The sequence below is a fragment of the Periplaneta americana genome, chromosome 11 (assembly GCF_040183065.1).
Source record: "Periplaneta americana isolate PAMFEO1 chromosome 11, P.americana_PAMFEO1_priV1, whole genome shotgun sequence".
NCBI lineage: Eukaryota > Metazoa > Arthropoda > Insecta > Blattodea > Blattidae > Periplaneta > Periplaneta americana.
In genome coordinates, this window is record NC_091127.1 from 79710107 (window position 1) to 79731192 (window position 21086).

The following is a 21086-nucleotide window of genomic DNA, read 5'->3' on the forward strand; positions in this document are numbered from 1 at the left end:
GTTTTGAAATAACTGCAAAAACACTTTGACTAAATATGCAGAATCGCTTAAATAATTTTTAACTCCATACCGGTATGCAATTTCAAAGCTATGATTTAGCGTATTCTACACAATGTTCTTCTCACGTTTCTCTATCGAAACGTTGACTTAACTCAATTTTGACTGAAAAGTGACTTTTGTCTGCGCACCCACGAATTTACCAAATAAAGGCAACTTACTTATTGAATGCCTCTCATGGAATTACTAAGCTGAGAATAGATTTCATAAGTATTTTACTGAACCTTTGGTAAGACAATTGCGAACATTCAATCTCCAAATACTGTGTCATTAACTATTAAATATATCAGTTATATATACCAAAAGAAAATGTTTAAATTAGCTTAAAAAATGAACATTATTTGTTGTTAATACTGAGATTAAATTAGCTTAATTAAGTTCTGAACACCTCAAAAACTGTGCTTCAGTGGCTGACCATGACAATATCTTTGAAAAATATTAGAGTGCAAGAGGTCAAATGACTTTACGTCAAATGCCTGGCATTATAAAACAACGGCAACAAATTGACTTCAAACATGAACATTATTTTAGGAACACTACTTGTTGTTAATACTGATATTTAAATTAGCTTAAAAAAATTAACATTATTTTAGGAACCTATTTGTTGTTAATACTGAGATTTAAATTAGCTTAAAAAACGAACATTATTTTAGGAACACTACTTGTTGTTAATACTGATAAATGTTGGAATATGAAATAATTAACAAAAATAACTTACAGAACACTTACAAATGAAACTATATTGCGGTGCTCATTTAAACACAGATTATTCAGTTTTCTTACGCAATATAACGAAACCTTCCATCACTGATGTGAGGGGAATATATTCTTCTGTGGCAAGTTCAGCCCTTTCCCCCACAGCAAGAAGCACTGGTGTATTGTGAGTGTGCACCCCTGTGATTGTTTTAGGTGTTCCTGCTTTCCCCACGATGTCTACAGCCTGGAACATAGGGTTAATTTTAACATAATTATGAAAATAAAGATCTAAAACATAAAAATTGTATGGTTTCTACATATATACAAACACGTACTATTGTGAAAATATTTCATTTTCATTCCATTTTACTTCCTAGATCTTACATAAACATTGCAGCTTTGAGATGTGGAAGAAGTAAAAACTTAATATATAAAAATATATAATACATAACAGTAGAAACTTATATACAAAAATATATAATACATAATAAGTACATTAGTTCAAATTACAAACATAAACAGTTTTTAGTTGAGTGGAAGGAATACAGATGGAGAAATTTTGTTTTAATTTTTTCTAAACTTTTTCTTGTCCTTCAAAGCTGTAAGATAATTAGGCAATGCAATGAAGACTGTAATATAGGAGGAAAAGGAATAGTGGTCATGGTCGTAGTAGTGGTAGTACACTCGTGTATTGTTGATCAAAAGATGTAAACAACAAATTCTCTTTCTTTCTCGAGCACAAGAAGAACCAGTAAGATGTTTGGCACCAATGTGTTCAGTGTGGGAAGGAGGGAAATCAATGTTGGAATTCAACATACCTACTGGCTAAATGTTTCCGAATAATGAATAATGAATATTTTATATGGAGTTTCCTCGATAAGATGTCTCTAAAGTTGTCCCCATCTGGAGATCTGATAGGGGGACAGTTTTACTTTCAGAATCTTGAAACTTAGGACACATTCTCATCATGTTTTGGCAGGATCACAACTGCTTTTATCGGGCACCAGTTTTATATTTTGGTAGTTACATCGTCCGTAAAAAAACCCCAATATGAATGGAGGACCGCATCTGTCTTTGGTCATCGGGTCCCTCGGACCTAGCCAGGATTACATAAGTAAATCCACCGACCTTCCCCCATCCGCCATGTGGGGACGCCCCTCTATGCCGTGACAGGTCAGCAATTTATTAGAATATTTAATGGCATTTCCTCCATTGAGATGATACAGTTATACCACTGTTACTCGGTCCCCACAGCCTCATTCGTTAAAGTGGAGTGTACCACGAGCAGGTAGAAGTAAATAAATCAGAAACACCCACTGATGTAATGAAAGCTCTAGCCCTCGAAACAATCAACACAAAATATTCTCCAAAAGAATGGTTACATATTTTTACAGACGGATCTTCTAAAGACCACCGAACTGGAGCTGGAGTCTCATGTTCACTATTCTTATTTTATCAAGCAACAGGTCTTAATACCACAAATTACAACGAAGAAATAATGGCAATACACATAGCTCTACAGCAATTAATGAATCTCCCAATTAACAAGTACAATAAAGCAGTAATCCTCTCAGATTCCAAAGCTGCAATTCAAGCAATATGCTCAAACACCACAAAAAAATCAGAGAAAATAAAGGATTGCTACAACATGTTAGTTCAACTGCAAAATCTTAACAAAACAATTCACATACAGTGGGTCCCGGCACACTGTGGGATCGAAGGCAACAAACTGGCAGATATACTTGCCAAGAAAGACACAACAATACAGCAAATGAAATCGATAAATTTGCCAATTACTTCAGTAAAGCACCTGATCAATTCTAAATTTTCACACCTTCATATTGAGAAAACAAAAAAACATGCCGAAAACAAAAAATGGAACACCCTACTCTTGAACCCAGAAGTAATCCCACGGAAAACTGCAGTTGCAGCCTTCAGGCTGCTTACAGGACACGATTGCTTGGCAAGCCACTTACATAAACTACAAATTCTAAATTCACCATTGTGTCCCCTGTGCAACAGTCAAGAGGAGATGAACGAGGATCACTTGAACACCTGCAATGCATTATCTGCAGAAGACACTGTAGCCCAGAAGTATTGGACAGCACGAATGCTAATGGCTTCATTGCTAGATGCAAGGCATTGAAACAACAACATATTTTATATGGAGTAACAAAAAATACAACATGTTATATTTCAGCCTTAATTCCAAAATAAAAGAATATATTTTAATTTAATACTAAGTGACTCTTAAAATAGAAACATAATACAATGTAACGTACCATACTAACTTTGTAAAACTTTTCAATGTTTCTAATCTATCCACAGTTTAGATATTATACCATACCAATTATTTCCTGTGTATGGCAATACAATTAATTTCTCATACTGTATTAGTGCTTGTTCTTTCAATTCCTTAATTATATTACGAGTATTCGTAAGAATCTGCATACCAACAATTGGAGTTGTTTTTACTGTTTCAGTAATTAATCTTAGGGCCTGATTTTGAAATAAACTGAGTTTATCGAGATAATTTTTGGGTGATGTTATCAATACTTCTTCACAATATTGGATATCGTAACTGAACTGACATACATTTTATACAGAATGAAAGTACGCAAAGCATGCCATTTTAAGGGTATTTATTTCACCAACAGAAGATAAGGATCTTAATGCATAACAGATAGAATTCAATTGATGAATATATTCTATATTTAGACTGACCACACATCCCCGATTTCCGGGGACAGTCCCCTGTTTTGAGTTGCTGTCCTCGGAAATTAATTTTGTCCCCAAAAGTTTTGATTTTGTTTCAATAACATTTTACATGTAAATATTTAAGTATCATGATGGAACTGCTGCGATTCATGTACATTTCTGAATGGTTCTCAATATGAGACAGAAGAACTGGCGAGCACAGTGCGAGATATTCTGCACTCTTTGAGAACAACATAGCATCTTTTGTTTTCATTCGCGTTGCGCGGAAGTATTATAACTGCTGCAGTGTCCATTTTTAAGTAGTTAAAAAAAATTAGGAGTTTTGTGACATACCAATAGGTTAAAAGTGGTCTGATGTTTTTCAACATTTCAAAACAAAAAAAAAATCCATTCCATTTGAAAATCTTCTCAAAGTAGTGTCATTAATCATGTGTCTTTCAGTCAGTACCGGTAATTCATCATTTGAAAGACTTTTCTCCACAATGAACTCAATCTGGACTGATGAAAAATCAAGAATGAAAATTGAAACAGTTAAAGCTTTGTTATAAGTGAAAACAAACTTTCATTTCTCATGTAAAGAACTTAGTGTGAAGCTGTATAGGAATGGACATATCCTTAAAAAGATTTATTCTTCAGACAAGTACCTGTAAAATGCGTGTTAGAGTTCAATGTGTACAATATTATGTGAAAGACTTCCATGCATGAATCAGTACTGAAATTGAATTCTTAGTGACTATAATTATGTATAGGAGTTGCGTGTGTTTATGCATTTAATTAAAACAGTTAAGATACTCTACAAATTTAGAGTGCAAAGTTCTATCATAGTATGTACTGTTATATGTATTTAATGCAACACTTCAAAAGAGAGTGACTAGGTAAGCATTTGTGATTTTTCTTGAAATTGCTGTTGTCCCCTGCTGGACCATAAAAAAATCTGGTCAGCCTACTATATGTGTTTTCCAGTTTGACACCAAGAAAATTTATGCTTGTAGATTCTTTGAGATCAAGTCCATTTAATATAATATTATAGAAAACGGAACAGTATTATGTTTACTGACTTCCATTAGACTGGTTTTATCAATATGAAGTACTAATATATATTTTGCATTAAATTAATTATTCATCAGATTTAACACTATATTAGAAGTGTTTATAAAGTGATCATACTGTTTACAGGGATTGGCAGAAATGTCATCGTGATCACTAGCAATAGTGATGTTGCAGGGGCAGCGCTGTAAACTGTCTTTGCTTCACCTCCTCCCTTCCATCCAACTTCCCTACAACTCCAGTTCACAGGCATCTATCAGTGGCGGATTACGTGATTAGATTTAGATTGTTTCTTTCTAGAAACCTTCAACGTCTGTTCAGAAACTTATGTTTAAGGAAGAATGGGAGTAATAGTATTTTTTGGGCATATGGGGGCAATGTAGACGACTCTTGTGTTCTATTCTAATAGACACTTATAAATCAAACATCTAGCGACATTATGACACGTCATAAGATTATCACGAAATCATAGGTAAGCATGAACATTTTCAATGTAATTGTAAACGGAAATGTATACGGTAGAAAATAAGTATAAACATAATTTTCTTTTCGTAGGGTTGGACAGGACAAAGCAATTAAAACATAAAAAACATAAATAGAAATAATAGTTTCGGTACTAAAATATGATGAAACAAGCTATTGCTCAAAGAGAACTCCATGCAAGTCATGTTATTGCTTTGGAAATTTCAAAATCATCGAAGTCCTAAAGGACAGTTCATTAAAACACGCCTGAATAAAGTTGCTAATATTATTTGTCCCGAATACGAGTAATCTGATGTTTTCAACAGTATGAAATTATCCACATGGACAATACAAAGGAGGATGAAAGATATTGAAACACTAGCTTTAGGTGGAAACACAGATATTGATAGAGTAGAATTGGTAATGTTCACCTGCGGAGTTACGAAGGATCTCTCTGAATAAGAATATTTGCTCGATGTCATTGCACTTAAAGTAAATACAACAGGGGAGGAGTTTTCCGAGCATGAAGAAAATATATAGAAAAATTGAATCTGAACATAAAGAAACTTGTATCTGTAGTAACTCGAAATGCGACTTTAAAAAAAAGTTTACTAGTTGGACTAACGTGGAGAGCTGAAAATAAGTGAGGACATAAAACGTTGCCATTGTATAACACACCAGACTGGCTTAGATTCATGTTGTTGTTGTTGTTTTCTAATGCCAGGCGTTTGACAATAAAGTCATTTGACCTCTTGCACTCCAATATTTTTCAAAGATATTTTCATGACCAGCCAATGAAGCACAGATTTTGAGGTGTTCCGAATCCATTTCTTGGTTTGAGTTGCACAATGGGCAGTTAGGGGACTGATATATTACAATTCTATGCAGGTGTTTAGCCAAACAATCATGGCCTGTTGCCAATCTAAATGCAGCTACAGACGATTTTCGTGGTAAATCGGGAATTAACTGTGGATTTTGATGCAGAGAGTTCCATTTTTTCCCTTGGGATTGTGTTATCAAATTTTGTTTGTTCAAGTCTAAGTATGTAGATTTAATAAATCTCATCACAGAGTAATACGTAGATTTAGTAACAGGTCTGTAAGTAGCAGTGCTGTTCCTCTTTGCCAAAGCATCCGCATTCTCGTTTCCCAGGATTCCACAGTGGGATGGTATCCATTGGAATACAATTCTTTTATTGAGTGATATTAATTGAGAGAGCATTTTAGTTATTTCTGCTGTTTGAGATGAAGGTGTGTGTTTAGAGACGATTGATAGAATAGCTGCTTTGGAGTCTGACAATATAACTGCATTCCTAAATTTATTGATGTGGCATAGAAGATTCCTGAGACATTCACTTATTGCAATGATTTCACCATGAAAACTTGTTGTTCCATATCCAAGTGACCTAAAGTGAGAAGAGACAGCACGTAACACCTGCACCGGCACCTTGTTCTCTGGAGATCCGTCGGTGCATAAATGAAGCTTAGATTAATTTAAAATGCTCTCCATAGAAAATATAATAACTTATGTGTAGTCCTATCATAGGTCGCCTGCTGCTATTCTACATAGTTCCTATGTCTGGCTCTATATTCAATATATTATCGGTCCCCTAACTGCCCATTGTGCAACTCAAACCAAGAAACGGATTCGGAACACCTCAAAATCTGTGCTTCAGTGGCTGACCATGATATCTTTGAAAAATATTGGAGTGCAAGAGGTCAAATGACTTTACTGTCAAACGCCTGGCATTAGAAAACAACAACCTATTCAATATATTTCGGAACACTAACTTGTTTTCTCAACGAAAACTTCTAATATCTAAACAAAGATTTAAATTTACGAGTTGTATTATGAGTGGCAATTTGTGACGTATTTTTCTAGCTTGTTGTAGCACAGTAAAAATAATGGTGAAATAAAATATAATCTGTCCATCTATAAATCAATATTGTGTAGTCTACGTCAGATGATTGGGCTGAGAGTCCGCCACTGGGATCCGAGCGGAGTGCTCTGTACTCCTCGATTGATATTACATTTTATGTATTGCGGTTTGCGTCCAGTGATGTCATAGTGAGTACAAATTTGCCAATGGCTGCCTTAAGGAAATATCTCCCTCCTAAAATTTATTTACTTTACATAATCACACTTGTACCGTCTGCAAATAAGTTTGTCTGGGATAAATGATTTATGACTGAGGCTAAAGCATTAAACTAGAAACAATAATGAACCTAAAATTGACCCCTGGATAATTACGTTTAATATTACTAAATTCTGAGTAACTAACTTTGTAACTATTTGATATACTGGTATTTATTTCTAGTTTTTGTTTTATATTTGAACAGTATGATGTAAGAAAGCTAAGGTCTCATCTTTCATACCATAAAACTTTTTATTTGTTTATCATTATACATACAGTCAAATGCTTTGGGCAAATAACATCTATTACTGTATTTCGAATTTACAGAATTCCGTACTTCACCAACCTAAAAGCTACATTTTCTGTTCATTTTTTTTAACCCAAACAGTTCTAAAACTATTATATTGTTGGATTTTAATAATGATACGAGTCCATAATAACAACAGTAGATTTAGCTCCCTTTTCTGTACATTGGCTTTACTATTGAGTATTGAGTTTTTCTGGAAAAATACCGTACTGATTGCACCAACAAACTGAATAAATATCTTACAGAAGGAGAAATTATTTCAGAACAGGCTTTCAGAAATCTTTATGGTATTTTATCATATCCAGATAATTTTTGCTTATTTGTTTTTAGATGTTTCATTGCATGCAATAGAACCTCGATTATCCATCCCTCAAGTAACTGCTCTGTGCATTATCCATCGCCTAAAAAGAGAACGCGATTTTTAAGCACTGCATAGTAATGACTGATGAAATGGTTTATAGTCACTCTTGTCTACTTTCTGAATTGTGCTTACCACGATCGCTAATTATGTCACATGTGTAATTTTCGTTCATTTCTACCAAGATCATTTGAATCGTTGATTTGTAAAACCCCACAAGTGACAAAAACAAAACTTTTGGGAAACCAATAAAAACTGTTTAGTTTCATTACTTTTATTTTTATTGTCAAAATGTATTTAACACGTGACATTAGTTGCTAAATATGAGGTTTATTCACCATTAGCTGTGTTTTATAATATATAAAGCCCCCAAAAAAATTAAATTAATTAGGATGTTATGGGGGTTTTTCCAACAAACACACAAACAAACTAAGCAAAGCATTGCCTTTTTCCAAGTATCAGAGTGAATGAAAGTAAGTATGAACAAACTTTATAATCTATGTAAAAATTACAGTATAAAATCACAAGAAATTAAAGTTTTTCCATTTTGAATCTTTTTTTCTGTTGCAACAGACTTTTTCTTATCAGGACTTATTATTTTCCTAGTCTTCGCTTCCACTCCCATTACTATCTTTGTTGGTGGTAGGCCATGTGTACAGTTCTGTGTAGAATCCTTTCACTTCATCCGGTATGTACTGCAAAATCTTCATAAGGTCATCCATTTTTTTAACATTAATTGATAGCCTCGAGCTGTTATAAGTTAGGTGTGTTGGCAGTTCAAACAGTAAATTTTCAGCACAAACACTTTTCTCAGGAAATCGAATGGTGAATACTTCTGCCAGTACAATGCTATCAATGAACTCTTTACAAAGAACTTTACCTTTTTGTTCATTGCAGTGAAAAAACTCATTCACTTTCGAAATTTTAAAATGTACCTTTTTATCCTTTGGTACACCACGACCATAAGATGAATCAGACATGATAGATAGCTTATAAAATTTTCGCCACCAAGCTTTGAAGATAACCACATCATTAGCTGTGACTCGTTTTACCTTGAACTTAGACGAGTTCTCAATAATCCTCATTAGCAACATTTTCATCACTTGAACTAACCCTATTGTAACAAAATACTCAAAACAGAAAACAGATAATAATAGTAAGGGCAACACTTAATCAGCAACAGACAGAACAAAACACTGATCCCGTTGTGACTGAAATCAGCTGTTGGGTGTGACAGTGCTGCTTTCAGCTAGTGTGGCAGACTAGTTTATTTGAAAACCACCATATGTGATGTTAGTTGTGGGGTTTTTACAATAAATGCATATTTCTTGTCCTATTTTTTACATGTTACATGATAGATATAAGGTTTTTATATCAAAAGATGTGCAGTCATGCTGGCAATTAAAATCCACAAAAAACGCATTTTGTAAAAAATGGAGGTTGTGATGTTTTTACAATAAACGACTCATTTACACTTTCACCCCTTTTGGACTGCCATAAAAATTTCACTTCACACCCACGTGCTAGAATATCTCTTAGTACGGTAATTTCTAAGTTTAAAATGAACATAAAAAACAAAATTAGTTGTAAGAAAGTGCAGAAAAAAATAACAGACTATGTAAAGTATTGTACCTTAAGTGGCATTAGGTAGATTTATGTTCATAAAAATTCATAATACGGATTTTCGTTTTTTTTATTTAGCAGACTTGTAAATAGTGAAGGAGAATATATTGTTGATGATTAACTTCTCTCTTATATGTAGCTGATGTGTTTTAATAAAATTATGAAAAATCGCTACGGAATTATGCACCAAACTAATAAATAACATTATTCCTAATAAAAATACAAGGATTCCGTTTTCAAAGACATGTCTACAGAAATTAGAGCTTAATTCTTACCATGAGAAGACAACTGTGATGTCTATATGACATTCTGTAAAATGTTACTACATGATATGTCGAAATGGCAAATAATTACTATCAGGGAACAATGACCAGGCATAGTTCATGTATTCATGACACTATACTGTATGTAAGTATTTTAAACGATGTACAATTATGTCTTAAACTAAAGAGCAACATTAAAATGAAGTACAATAAAATTTTAATAATAAAGATATTAGAGATTAACAACACAGAATTTTGATAAATTCAGCAACATAATTTTACTACCAAAATGCTTATTGTATCTTACTTTACCACTAGTGTGGTCTATCATTTCATACCTGCTTAATTTTACCACTGAGTTAAAGGAAAATGGGTATTGGCAGTACCTGTCCAACTCTCACAGACACTGGTAAGGGCTCCAACTTCTCGTTTAGCGTCACCAGCCACCGTGGATGCATGGCAGCAACCAGTCCATACAATAGGTAATGAGATTTCCCAAGGATTGCTGAAAACAAAAGTTTTGTAAGTTGAAAACCCACCAATATCAATTCAGCTGAAATCTGTAGTGAAAAGCCAACAATTTTGTTGTCAAGTGCTCGGCATTAGAAATAAACAGATATTTACAGCACGTGAAACAGCAAAGTATTCGTATCATGAATTTTTATTTTTCTTGTAAAGGACGCCATAAAAAAAAGACATTTACTAGCTAATCATTTAAGGAGATTAAATCCTTACATATCCAGCCATGGCTCATCAGGTAACAGCCTACAACTAATATTCAGCAAATTCTGGGGGATTTCAAGAGTACAAAGGGTCAGTGTACAGTCGGAGGTGGGGAAGAAAATGGTAACCAGCTTTGAGGTTTGAGGTTTTATAAGATAATTTTTTTTAGTTGGTTATTTAAGACGCTGTATCAAATATGGGGTTATTTAGCGTTGATGAGACTGGTGATAGCGAGATGGTATTTGGCGATATAAGGCTGAGGATTCGCCGTAGATTACCTGGCATTCACCATACAGTTGGGGAAAACCTCGGAAAAAAGCCAACCAGATAATCAGCCCAAGCAGGGATCGAACCTGCGCCCGAACGCAATTTCAAACCAGAAGGCAAGCACCTTAACCGACTGAGCCACGCTGATGGCTTTTAAGTTAAATCTAGAATACTTATATAAATCAATATCCCGAATTTAAAAGAAAACCTACAAATTAAACCAAACCCTTTAACTCTATTAAATATGAAATATAATCTAAATTTAACAGAAGAAATACTGAAATCAGAAGTAAACACTGAAATACTAAAACAATTGTCTTTAGAGACAATTAATATTAGATACCCTCCACAAAACTGGCTTCATTTATACACTGACGGATCCTTGATCTCCAGAGAACAAGGTGCCGGTGCAGGTGTTACATGCTGTCTCTTCTCACTTTATAGATCTCTTGGATATGGAACAACACGTTTTAATGGAGAAATCATTGCAATAAGTGAAAGTCTCAGGAATCTTCTATGCCACATCAATAAATTTAAGAATGCAGTTACATTGTCAGACTCCAAAGCAGCTATTCTATCAATAGTCTCTAAACACACACCTTCATCTCAAACAGCAGAAATAACTAAAATGCTCTCTCAATTAATATCACTCAATAAAAGAATTGTATTCCAATGGGTACCATCCCATTGTGGAAACCTGGGAAACGAAAATGCGGATGCTTTAGCAAAGAAGGGCAGCACTGCTACTTTCAGACCTGTTACTAAATCTACGTATTACTCTGTGAAAAGATTTATTAAATCTACATATTTAGACTTCAACAAACAAAATTTGATAACACAATCCCAAGGGAAAAAATGGAACTCTCTGCATCAAAATCCACAGTTAATTCCCGATTTACCACGAAAATCGTCTGTAGCTGCATTTAGATTGGCAACAGGCCATGTTTGTTTGGCTAAACACCTGCATAGAATTGTAATATATCAGTCCCCTAACTGCCCATTGTGCAACTCAAACCAAGAAATGGATTCGGAACACCTCAAAATCTGTGCTTCAGTGGCTGACCATGATAATATCTTCGAAAAATATTGGAGTGCAAGAGGTTAAATGACTTTATTGTCAAACGCCTGGCATTAGAAAACAACAACAGAAATACTTATATGCATATGAATTTTGTTTCACTATCTTCACTTTCATATTAGGAAAGCAAGTAAATAGTAATACATATTAACAATAGAAAAAACGTATCTTGCAAATATGCAAATATTTAGCAATGCAACACACTAAGCAAAAAATTATTATGACACATGTAAGAAAATTATATGGATAACTAATGTACGTACCTTTATGCAATAAATTTATACCGGTACATAATTTACAGAAGTTGAGATTCAGAAGAAAATCAATCAATCAATCTTCTTAATGTATCCAGCTGTTTGCTGACAACATAAAGTCCACTGTAGTCCATTCAGTTTTTGTTTTTCATGAGAAATGAGGTGTATTTTGATCGGTGTTCATTATAGATGCCTGTTGCTAGTAGCCAGAGGTGGGATGTAGTCAATATATACTGCAGGGCTGTGTCTTCTGCAACTGGTACTGATGAGCTTAATTTACTTCTTTTGTGGTTTATGGATGGACAGTATAAAGAATGTGTTCCACATCTTCATCATGATTATTACACCACAGAAAGTAGGATTATCAGAAATGTGAAATTGGTGTAGGTACAATTGAGTGACAATGTGACCTGTTCTTGCTCTTGTTAAAAATATTTGAACATGTCTGGGCAAGTTTTTGTACATTTCCAGGCCATTTGGTAATTTGTAATATGACTGTAAGCAATATTAATGACAAGTTTTAGTTTCATGATCATTTCTGTATTTTTACTTTAAGTTTCCACTGTATTGTGTAGAGTTTTCATAAAGTGATTTTCAGGCAACCCTCAAACTGTATTCCACTATAAATGGTTCTTAAGAATCAAGTTGGAGAAAATGTATTTGAGCAATTATTTTCATACTGCCTCTGGTGCAACACCACTGTCGCTATTTAGCTTCGACAATATCATATTACGTACATCTCAGTGTGTGAAAATATTGAAAATCTCAATGACAATAATTTTATTATAAAAACCTAAGATCCATCTCTCCGTTGAAAATAATAACTTTCTTACTAAATTCTATACAAAATGACAATCTGAATGTATTAGAAACACTATCTGTAGAGAATAAAATGGTACACAACATTACTTATTTCAAGTACCAGTGATAATAGAAGAATAATTTGCTGCAGCAAAGAACAGTAGGTTGAAAATAATATTGTATATGGAGTGAATTATCAGATAAGCTTTCTTTTTGACGTGATTTAAATTTAAATTTTGTATGCTCCACATCTTTTAAAAACCCATGAGCCGCCACTGCTCCCACCATAAGTTGTCAGTTCTGACTATTGTAGCAAATACTGAAGCAGTTGTTTCTTTAGCGATTATTTTGCACAGACACATTTTACTTCAATTTACTGTGTAGGCAGGGATAGATAAATAGATGCATATTACATGGCTTACAACATTACAGTAGCGACAGCTAATGAACTCACTGTTTTTCACGTCGAAGAAGGCAACGAGAATAACCAGCAAGCCTGCCACCGCCACGTGGTTCATAATCTGTCCATCAGAGTGGAAGGGCGATAGTGACATGGTCCCTTTCCCCAAGTGTGCAAGTCCCTGTGCCAAGCGCACCATGAATAAGTGGTTGGGATACTTCGAGTGGTACTGTGCCAGATGTCTCAGCATGGTTGCTAACCTTTAACATAGAGACAACGTTATATTACAGAGATATATTAAGATCTGCATAAACATAACAATTTTATAACATTTGCACAGTGTAGAAGTTCTTTGAGTTTTTGCAACAATGTATGGACATATTTAATTTCTGCAGCATTTCAGAGCTACTTAAAGGGAAACTGGATTGTAAAACAACGTTGTGTTAAGGGAGAGAATGTGAGCAGTACCATTTGGTCACAGCCACGTAATTAATTTTTTTGTACATACAAAACAATATTTCTACATAGTTAAGTTAATTCTTTTTAGCTGCCATCTCTAAAACAGAATAGTTTATTTATTATTTATATAATTGTACAAATGGTGATTTACAATTAACAAAGAGGAATTTAATATTTGTATAGATATACTCTGAAGATATATTCTTTAACTCCAAACCACGCGATTTTTACAGGGTTTGGAATTGAACGGGTTACATCAGCTGTTTGTCTATGCGGATGACTTGAATATGTTAGGAGAAAATCCACAAACGATTAGCGAAAACACAGAAATTTTACTTGAAGCAAGTAAAGCGATAAGTTTGGAAGTAAATCCCGAAAATAAAAAGTACTGGTATATGATTATGTCTCACGACCAGAATATTGTACGAAATGGAAATATAAAAATTGGAGATTTATCCTTCAAAGAGGTGGAAAAATTCAAATATCTTGGAGCAACAGTAACAAATATAAATGACACTCGGGAGGAAATTACACGCAGAATAAATATAGGAAATGCCTGTTATTATTCGCTTGAGAAGCTTTTGTCATCTAGTCTGCTGTCAAAAAATCTTAAGGTCAGAATTTATAAAACAGTTATATTACCGGTTGTTCTGGATGGTTGTGAAACTTGGAGTCTCACTTTGAGAGAGAACCAGAGATTAAGAGTGTCTGAGAATAAGGTTCTTAGGAAAATATTTGGAGCTAAGAGGGATGAAGTTACAGGAGAATGGAGAAAGTTACAAAATGCAGAACTGCATAAATTGTATGCTTCACCTGACATAATTAGGAACATTATATCCAGACGTTTGAGCTGGGCAGTGCATGTAGCACGTATGGGTGAATCCAGAAATGGAGTGTTAGTTGGGAGGCCGGAAAGAAAAATACCTCTTTGGGGAGGCGGAGACGTAGATGAGAGGATAATATTAAAATAGATTTAAGGGAGGTGGGATATGATGATAGAGACTGGATTAATCTTGCACAGGATAGGGACCGATGGCGGGCTTATGTGAGGGCAGCAATGAACCTGTGAGTTCCTTAAAAGCCATTTGTAAGTAAGTAAGCCAAATTCATAATGTTATGTTACATACTTCGCTGAGAAACCAGGTGAGTCATGTTGTCCATCCTCTGCTAGACATTAAGTCATTTCTTTCACGGCGGCCTCAAAATTGATTTATTTTTCTTTGAGTGAAAAATGATGAATGGTAGGGAACATAAATCTTTTCACAAGTATAATATGACTGTAAGGAAAACAGTATTTTCAAAGCTTTTGTAAATAAAGAAAAATTAAATTTAAGGTACTGCCAAAACAGTAAAAAGTGAATTTTTACTTGCTTTTATTTGCCAAAGTGAATTTTTCACCTGCTGATGACAACTTAAAAACATTGCCATTTACAATGAGTTATAATGGAGTTGTTATGGTAAGACATGTTCCTCTCGGGTTGTAAGTGTTTTACGAACAGAATTTCACATATTTGAAGTAGTAGTTTAAATAGAGACATCTCTGTTTCTCTGTCTCCGTTGCAAAATTTTTTTCATCATCACAATTTTCATTAATGGAAGGCTCTTAATTAGAGTCCTCTGGCAAAGAAAATGTTCCTTCTCATGTGTCACTTTTATTCATTTCATCGAATTCTTTTAACCTTATAGGTTTCATGTCCTACTTATACTGAACACATGCATCCACACTCAATTCAACATTCACAGGGTCTTGCACAACAGTCTTCTTCACATGAAGTGCTGGGGCCACATTATTTAAAAATTTCCGAAACCACTTTCCTTTTTAAGAAATTTAACTGCCTTTTCTTAAGGAAAACTTTCGTTTGAGTACCCATGTATTTCGTGGGGAAAAGCATTTTCTTTCAGTCTCTGATATTAAAATTTTTCTTTTGACAGAAACCGAATTTTCGTAAGATCTGATTAATTAACATTCTCTTCCCTTAAGTGAATTCCACATATTAGAAGGCAGAATGACGTCACAAGTCTTTGCACTGCTGGGATTAAAACGCGATATTTAAATAAAGACTCCACGCAGAAAAGTGAGAATGTCACAAGTGTTATCAGTGTAAAATACTCTATTAGTGTTATAAATAGGGCTCGGAAGTTGATGAAATATAATCTTTTTTTTTTTAGACATCACAGACAATGCAGGATGCAATACAAACTTGTTTCACTTCAACACAAACTAATTAACATAACCTATCGCTACTTTTATTTTGTATTTTTCGTCTTTTATTGTCTACTGGTAATTTTTATTTTAGGAAAAGTTCTACTTTTTGTTGCATTTTTGCCTTTTTTTCTGCTTATAAAGGGACATTTTTTTTTTTACGGTGAAGTCATAATCTATATTAGAGAACCTACTGCAGATTGCTTACACAATTTGATTGTGTCTTACAACGAATTACCAAGATTTTAGAGAATCTTTATTACGCACAATTGTAATTTATTATATGCCACCAGGTTTGAAGGAAAAGTAGCGTTTATTAAAATTCTCTCCTTGTTATTAGCTTCTTAAGAAGACTGAACTAGGTACATTTACTTAAACAGTAGAAAATGTATCTTACACCTGACCTGAAAAATCAAATTATTACCTTGCATTGTTAGTTCCTGCTCCAACAAGACCCATTGAAAATATTGCATTGTGGGCTACCTCTAGGTCAGAATCATGGGAATATTTGTTGAGAACGTCAATAACTGACATTTGCGGGTTTGACATGGAACATAGTGCAATACCTAATGGCACAGCCCTACGAATAGCAGGCTCTCCATATCTACCCTGAAATGAGAATAAAGTTCTAGATTAGTGTCATTTCTAAATGCTTGACAAAATTCAGCGAAAAAAAAAATTAAACACTACAAATTAGTTCCAAACAATTTTCACCATTTTTTTATTTTACAGTATATGTCACAAAGATAATTATTCAACTGGTTGGTTGATCAATGGTTAGTCGGTCTGCTGATTTACAATATTCCACATCGGTAAGTGATGTGACTTTAACAATATAGATAGAAAAGTAATTTTATTTTACACTTTCACAATAAAAAGACTGAACGTCTACAGGGAAACTATCAGCACCAACTTATATACTAGACTTTTTTCTTATTCTATCTCATTTTTCTTTCTGCAAGTCTCTCGTTAATTTACTGTCACTTTTTACATTGTTATTGTTAATGTTCTCCTTGTTGCTTTTCTACTTGTAATTCTCATGTTACATCTCGTTCTTCTTCTTACTCTTGTTCTCCATATCCTTTTCCTGTTCTTATTTCTTAGTATATTTCCTCTTCCGTTTTGAATAGTCTTTCTTTGAAAGAGTCATTACATAATGAAATTTCTGCTTTAACTAACTGCTAAAGCTACCATTAAAAATACCATTAAACGCAACATCATTGCAGAATGCTTACCAGTTGACTGAATATCCTTGTGGACATTTCTGTCCCGATCTCCTCACCCATTGCAATAACAGCCACACCAAGGGTGGCAACTGCTTGCATGGAAGACTTGTTTGTGCTTTCATTGATAAGTGGGCGTTTGGTTTCGGTGCAACAGGACTGTGATGGTTCCTCCTTTGATTGTTCCTGATAATAAGCATTAAACACTACACAATAAATCTTAGCCAGAAATGAAGAAAACCTAACATTCCCATCAATTACGTATTAAGAAAGAAATACATATACTGGTTTCTTTATTTTTTATTACGAACAGTGACAACTTGTGGAATTTTGTCAGGAGGCTGAAATTTGCATTACAGTAACCACTTTAAGTTCAAACTCTGCAAATATAGGTCAAAATTTCAGCAAAACTACTTACAATTTTATGAAAATTGTTTACATAAATAAAACATTACTAAAGTATAATTCAGTTACCATATTTACTCGCGTAATAGACTACATTACTAAAGTACCGTATAATTCAGTTAACATATTTACTCGCGTAATAGACTACATTACTAAAGTACCGTATAATTCAGTTAACATATTTACTCGCGTAATAGACTACATTACTAAAGTACCGTATAATTCAGTTAACATATTTACTCGCGTAATAGACTACATTACTAAAGTACCGTATAATTCAGTTAACATATTTACTCGCGTAATAGACATCATCACATAATGTACGCACCCATTTTTGACAGTAATATGTAGGGAGAAAAAAAATCCTCGCATAATGTACGCATTATATTTTCAATTGCTACCTGTGGTAATATACAATCGTAATGTTGGATGATTGCCTCCAGAAACGGAGGGTAGCTGCGAATATATTGAATAAGCAGTTGCCGACAGCTGATAAGGGGTGGTCCTCCAGCTTGGGATTGGGCGAAGGGCTAACAACACATCACTGTAAAAAAAACAGCTTGTTACGAAATCTCAGAATCCTTGGAATGGGACTGATTCTCTGGCACGACCACATCAAAGAAATAAGGTTATGAGATTTGGTACTTCAAATATTAAAAGTCTATATAGAATAGGAATGGTAACATTAGTAGCAAAAGAACTAGTTAGATATATTCATAGATTTCAAAAAGGCATAAGACTCGGTTAAGAGATTAGTTTTATATAATATTCTTATTGAATTTGGTACTCCCAACAAACTGGTTCAATTAATTAAAATGTGTCTCAGTTAAACGTACAGTAGAGTCTATATAGGCCAGTTTCTGTCAGATGCTTTTCCAATTCACTGCAGGCTAAAAGCAAGGAAATGCACTATCACCTTTACTTTTTAACTTTGCTCTAGAATATGCCATTAGAAAAGTCCAGGATAACAGACAGGGTTTGGAATTGAATGGGTTACATCAGCTGCTTGTCTATGCAGATGATGTGAATATGTTAGGAGAAAATTCACAAACAATTAGGGAAAACACAAGAATTTTACTTGAAGCAAGTAAAGAGTAGGTTTGGAAGTAAATCCCGAAAAAATGAAATTATGTCTCGTGGTAGAACATAGTATGAAATGGAAATATAAAAATTGGAAATTTATGCTTTGAAAAGGTGGATGAGTGCAAATATCTTGGAGCAACAAATGACACTCAGGAGGAAATTAAACGCAGAATAAATATGGGAAATGCGTGTTATTATTCAGTTGAGAAGCTTTTGTCATCCAATCTGCTCTCAAAAGAGCTGAAAGTTAGAATTTATAAAACAGTTATATTACCGGTTGTTCTGTGGTTGTGACACTTGGACTCTCACTTTGAGAGAGGAACAGAGGTTAAGGGTGTTTGAGAATAAGGTGCTTAGGAAAATATTTGAGGCTAAGAGGGATGATGTTACAGGAGACCGGAGAAAGTTATACAATGCAGAACTGCATGCACCTTATTCTTCACCTGACATACAAGTAATTAGGAACTTTAAATCCAGATGTTTGAGGGCATGTAGCACGTATGGGCGAATCCAGAACTGCATATAGAGTGTTAGTTGGGAGGCCGAGACATAGATGGGAGGTAATATTAAAATGGATTTGAGGGAGGTGGGATATGATGATAGCGACTGAATTAATCTTGCTCAGGATAGGGACCGATGGTGGGCTTATGTGAGGGCGGAAATGAACCTCCGGGTTCCTTAAAAGCCATAAGTAATGTTGGATGCACTTCTCAGAATTGAATTTTTTGAAACAAAGAGTTAATTTACTACGATTGGTTTTTTTTTAATGCAAAAATGGATTGTTATTCGTTCTTTTTAATAGTTTGAAAACTTTCAACATACTATGAGTAACATTAATGTCGATTGTTCTCTCTTGTAGTGTTGCTTGCTTCAGTTGCGTTCTGGAGTTATTATTGAGCTACATTTTTATTCACTTCATGTGTTACGCATTTTACATTATTACTGCTCAAAAGCATTCAATATATCGATGCTCTCGAAATCATACAATCAACCATTTTCAATATTACTTGTCTGATGTCGAAACCAACTGTGATTATCACGTGGGATGTCGGGTAGTTATGATTTTTTCTCCTAAAATGTTTTCCTGGCATATAATATGTACCCTAGATCTTTAATAAAACATTATGGAAAAAAGTGAGTCTATTACTCGAGTAAATACGGTATTTCTTTCTTTATTTATTTCTCTCTTTCTCTATTTCTCCCTCCCTCCATCATCCATTTTTTAATAATTTTATTTACATATGAAGTCCATTTTTAACCAATCCAGTGCTTTTCTGAAATAATAATAAGCTTATTTAAACTGAAACGTTAAAAATGTAGCGTCAGATATTAATTTCTCTTTAATAAATGCTCTGGCTCTCAGTAGGTCGCGAAATCTGCAGTTCTGAGGGCACAGTATACCTACTTCTTTGTTCAACAATGAAAAATCGTGCAAAATTTCCATTTCAAGTGCCTGTCGATATTTAATGAAAACTTTCTGTTTAAGTGTTAAATTCAATCTTTTTAAAAATTAATGAAGGACTGTGACTCTTTTGAACAACGTGCCATTTGATGGTAATGAATTACACAGAAATGGTGAAATGATTTTTAGGTAAAAGGAAAGTAAACTTTCTCCAACATTGTGTTCGCGCCACTATTTCAACTCAGACTTGAACATATTTGAACCCATGTCTTTGAAATGAAGATTAACACACTGACAATTCAATAAAAAATGCATCTTTCCACATTGGGCATTTTGATCTACATGAAAAGTTCTTAAAGAAAACTACATATACATTATGACATTTGGAGCATCATTTGTCGAACTGCTAGAACTTAACACATGACATTTGGAGCTCCTTTTGTCGAACTGCTAGAGCTTCACCTTTCTACGCTGATGGCTAAGATTGAAATGCCGAGAGGTCCAAAGTATAATAATTTGTGGTGGATAAAGATGGTACTTGGAAGTAGGTTTTCGCGGGATACTCCCATTTCTCCTACTGACATTCCATCAATATGCCATTAATCTTCATCATAATCATTGTGCAGTGCCATTTAGTTTGTCTCTCGTGACACACCAAAGGTAACACCTACAGCAGCAAAAAATACTACAGGTTTGATGTGTTGTTCATAAATGATGATGCCAGGGTAAATGACTCGAAGACAAGTAGCCACTAATGGATAAAAAAATGAAACATGCGACATTGTTATTATAAATTTAGTGTAATATTATTTTACAAAATTATTTATTTATTTACTTACTTACTTATTTACTTATTTATTTATTTAACTTGGTAGAAGTAAGGTTATCCAGGCCTTCTCTTCCCCTTTACCAGGGGAATACAATTACAATTATAATTACAATTAATATTAAATTTATAAATACAATAAAAATCAAAGTACTAAAAGATTAACTGATTAATAAAGGCTAGACAGTTTATTGTAGAAGTTAAGAAGAAAGAAAATTTTTTATTAATTAAGTAAAAATTAAACCTACTCTACGCAGTAAGAAAATGCTTAATAAGTTTGTTTTTGAACACTGCTAA

At 34.0% G+C, this 21086-nt stretch overlaps 1 protein-coding gene across 2 annotated transcripts in view; it reads right to left on the minus strand.

Moving 5' to 3' along the window:
* Positions 1-255: 255 nt before the first annotated feature.
* The window catches only part of LOC138709123 (26S proteasome non-ATPase regulatory subunit 2-like), a 78375-nt gene continuing 57544 nt past the window's right edge, over positions 256-21086 (minus strand). For both annotated transcript variants that reach the window (XM_069839659.1, XM_069839658.1), the window contains 5 exons: positions 17086-17259; positions 16275-16459; positions 13243-13448; positions 10052-10170; positions 256-997 (listed from right to left, as the gene is read on the minus strand). In XM_069839659.1, the coding sequence (XP_069695760.1) occupies positions 824-997; positions 10052-10170; positions 13243-13448; positions 16275-16459; positions 17086-17259 (858 nt within the window). In that variant the 3' untranslated portion in view covers positions 256-823. The remainder of the gene's footprint in view (positions 998-10051; positions 10171-13242; positions 13449-16274; positions 16460-17085; positions 17260-21086) is intronic.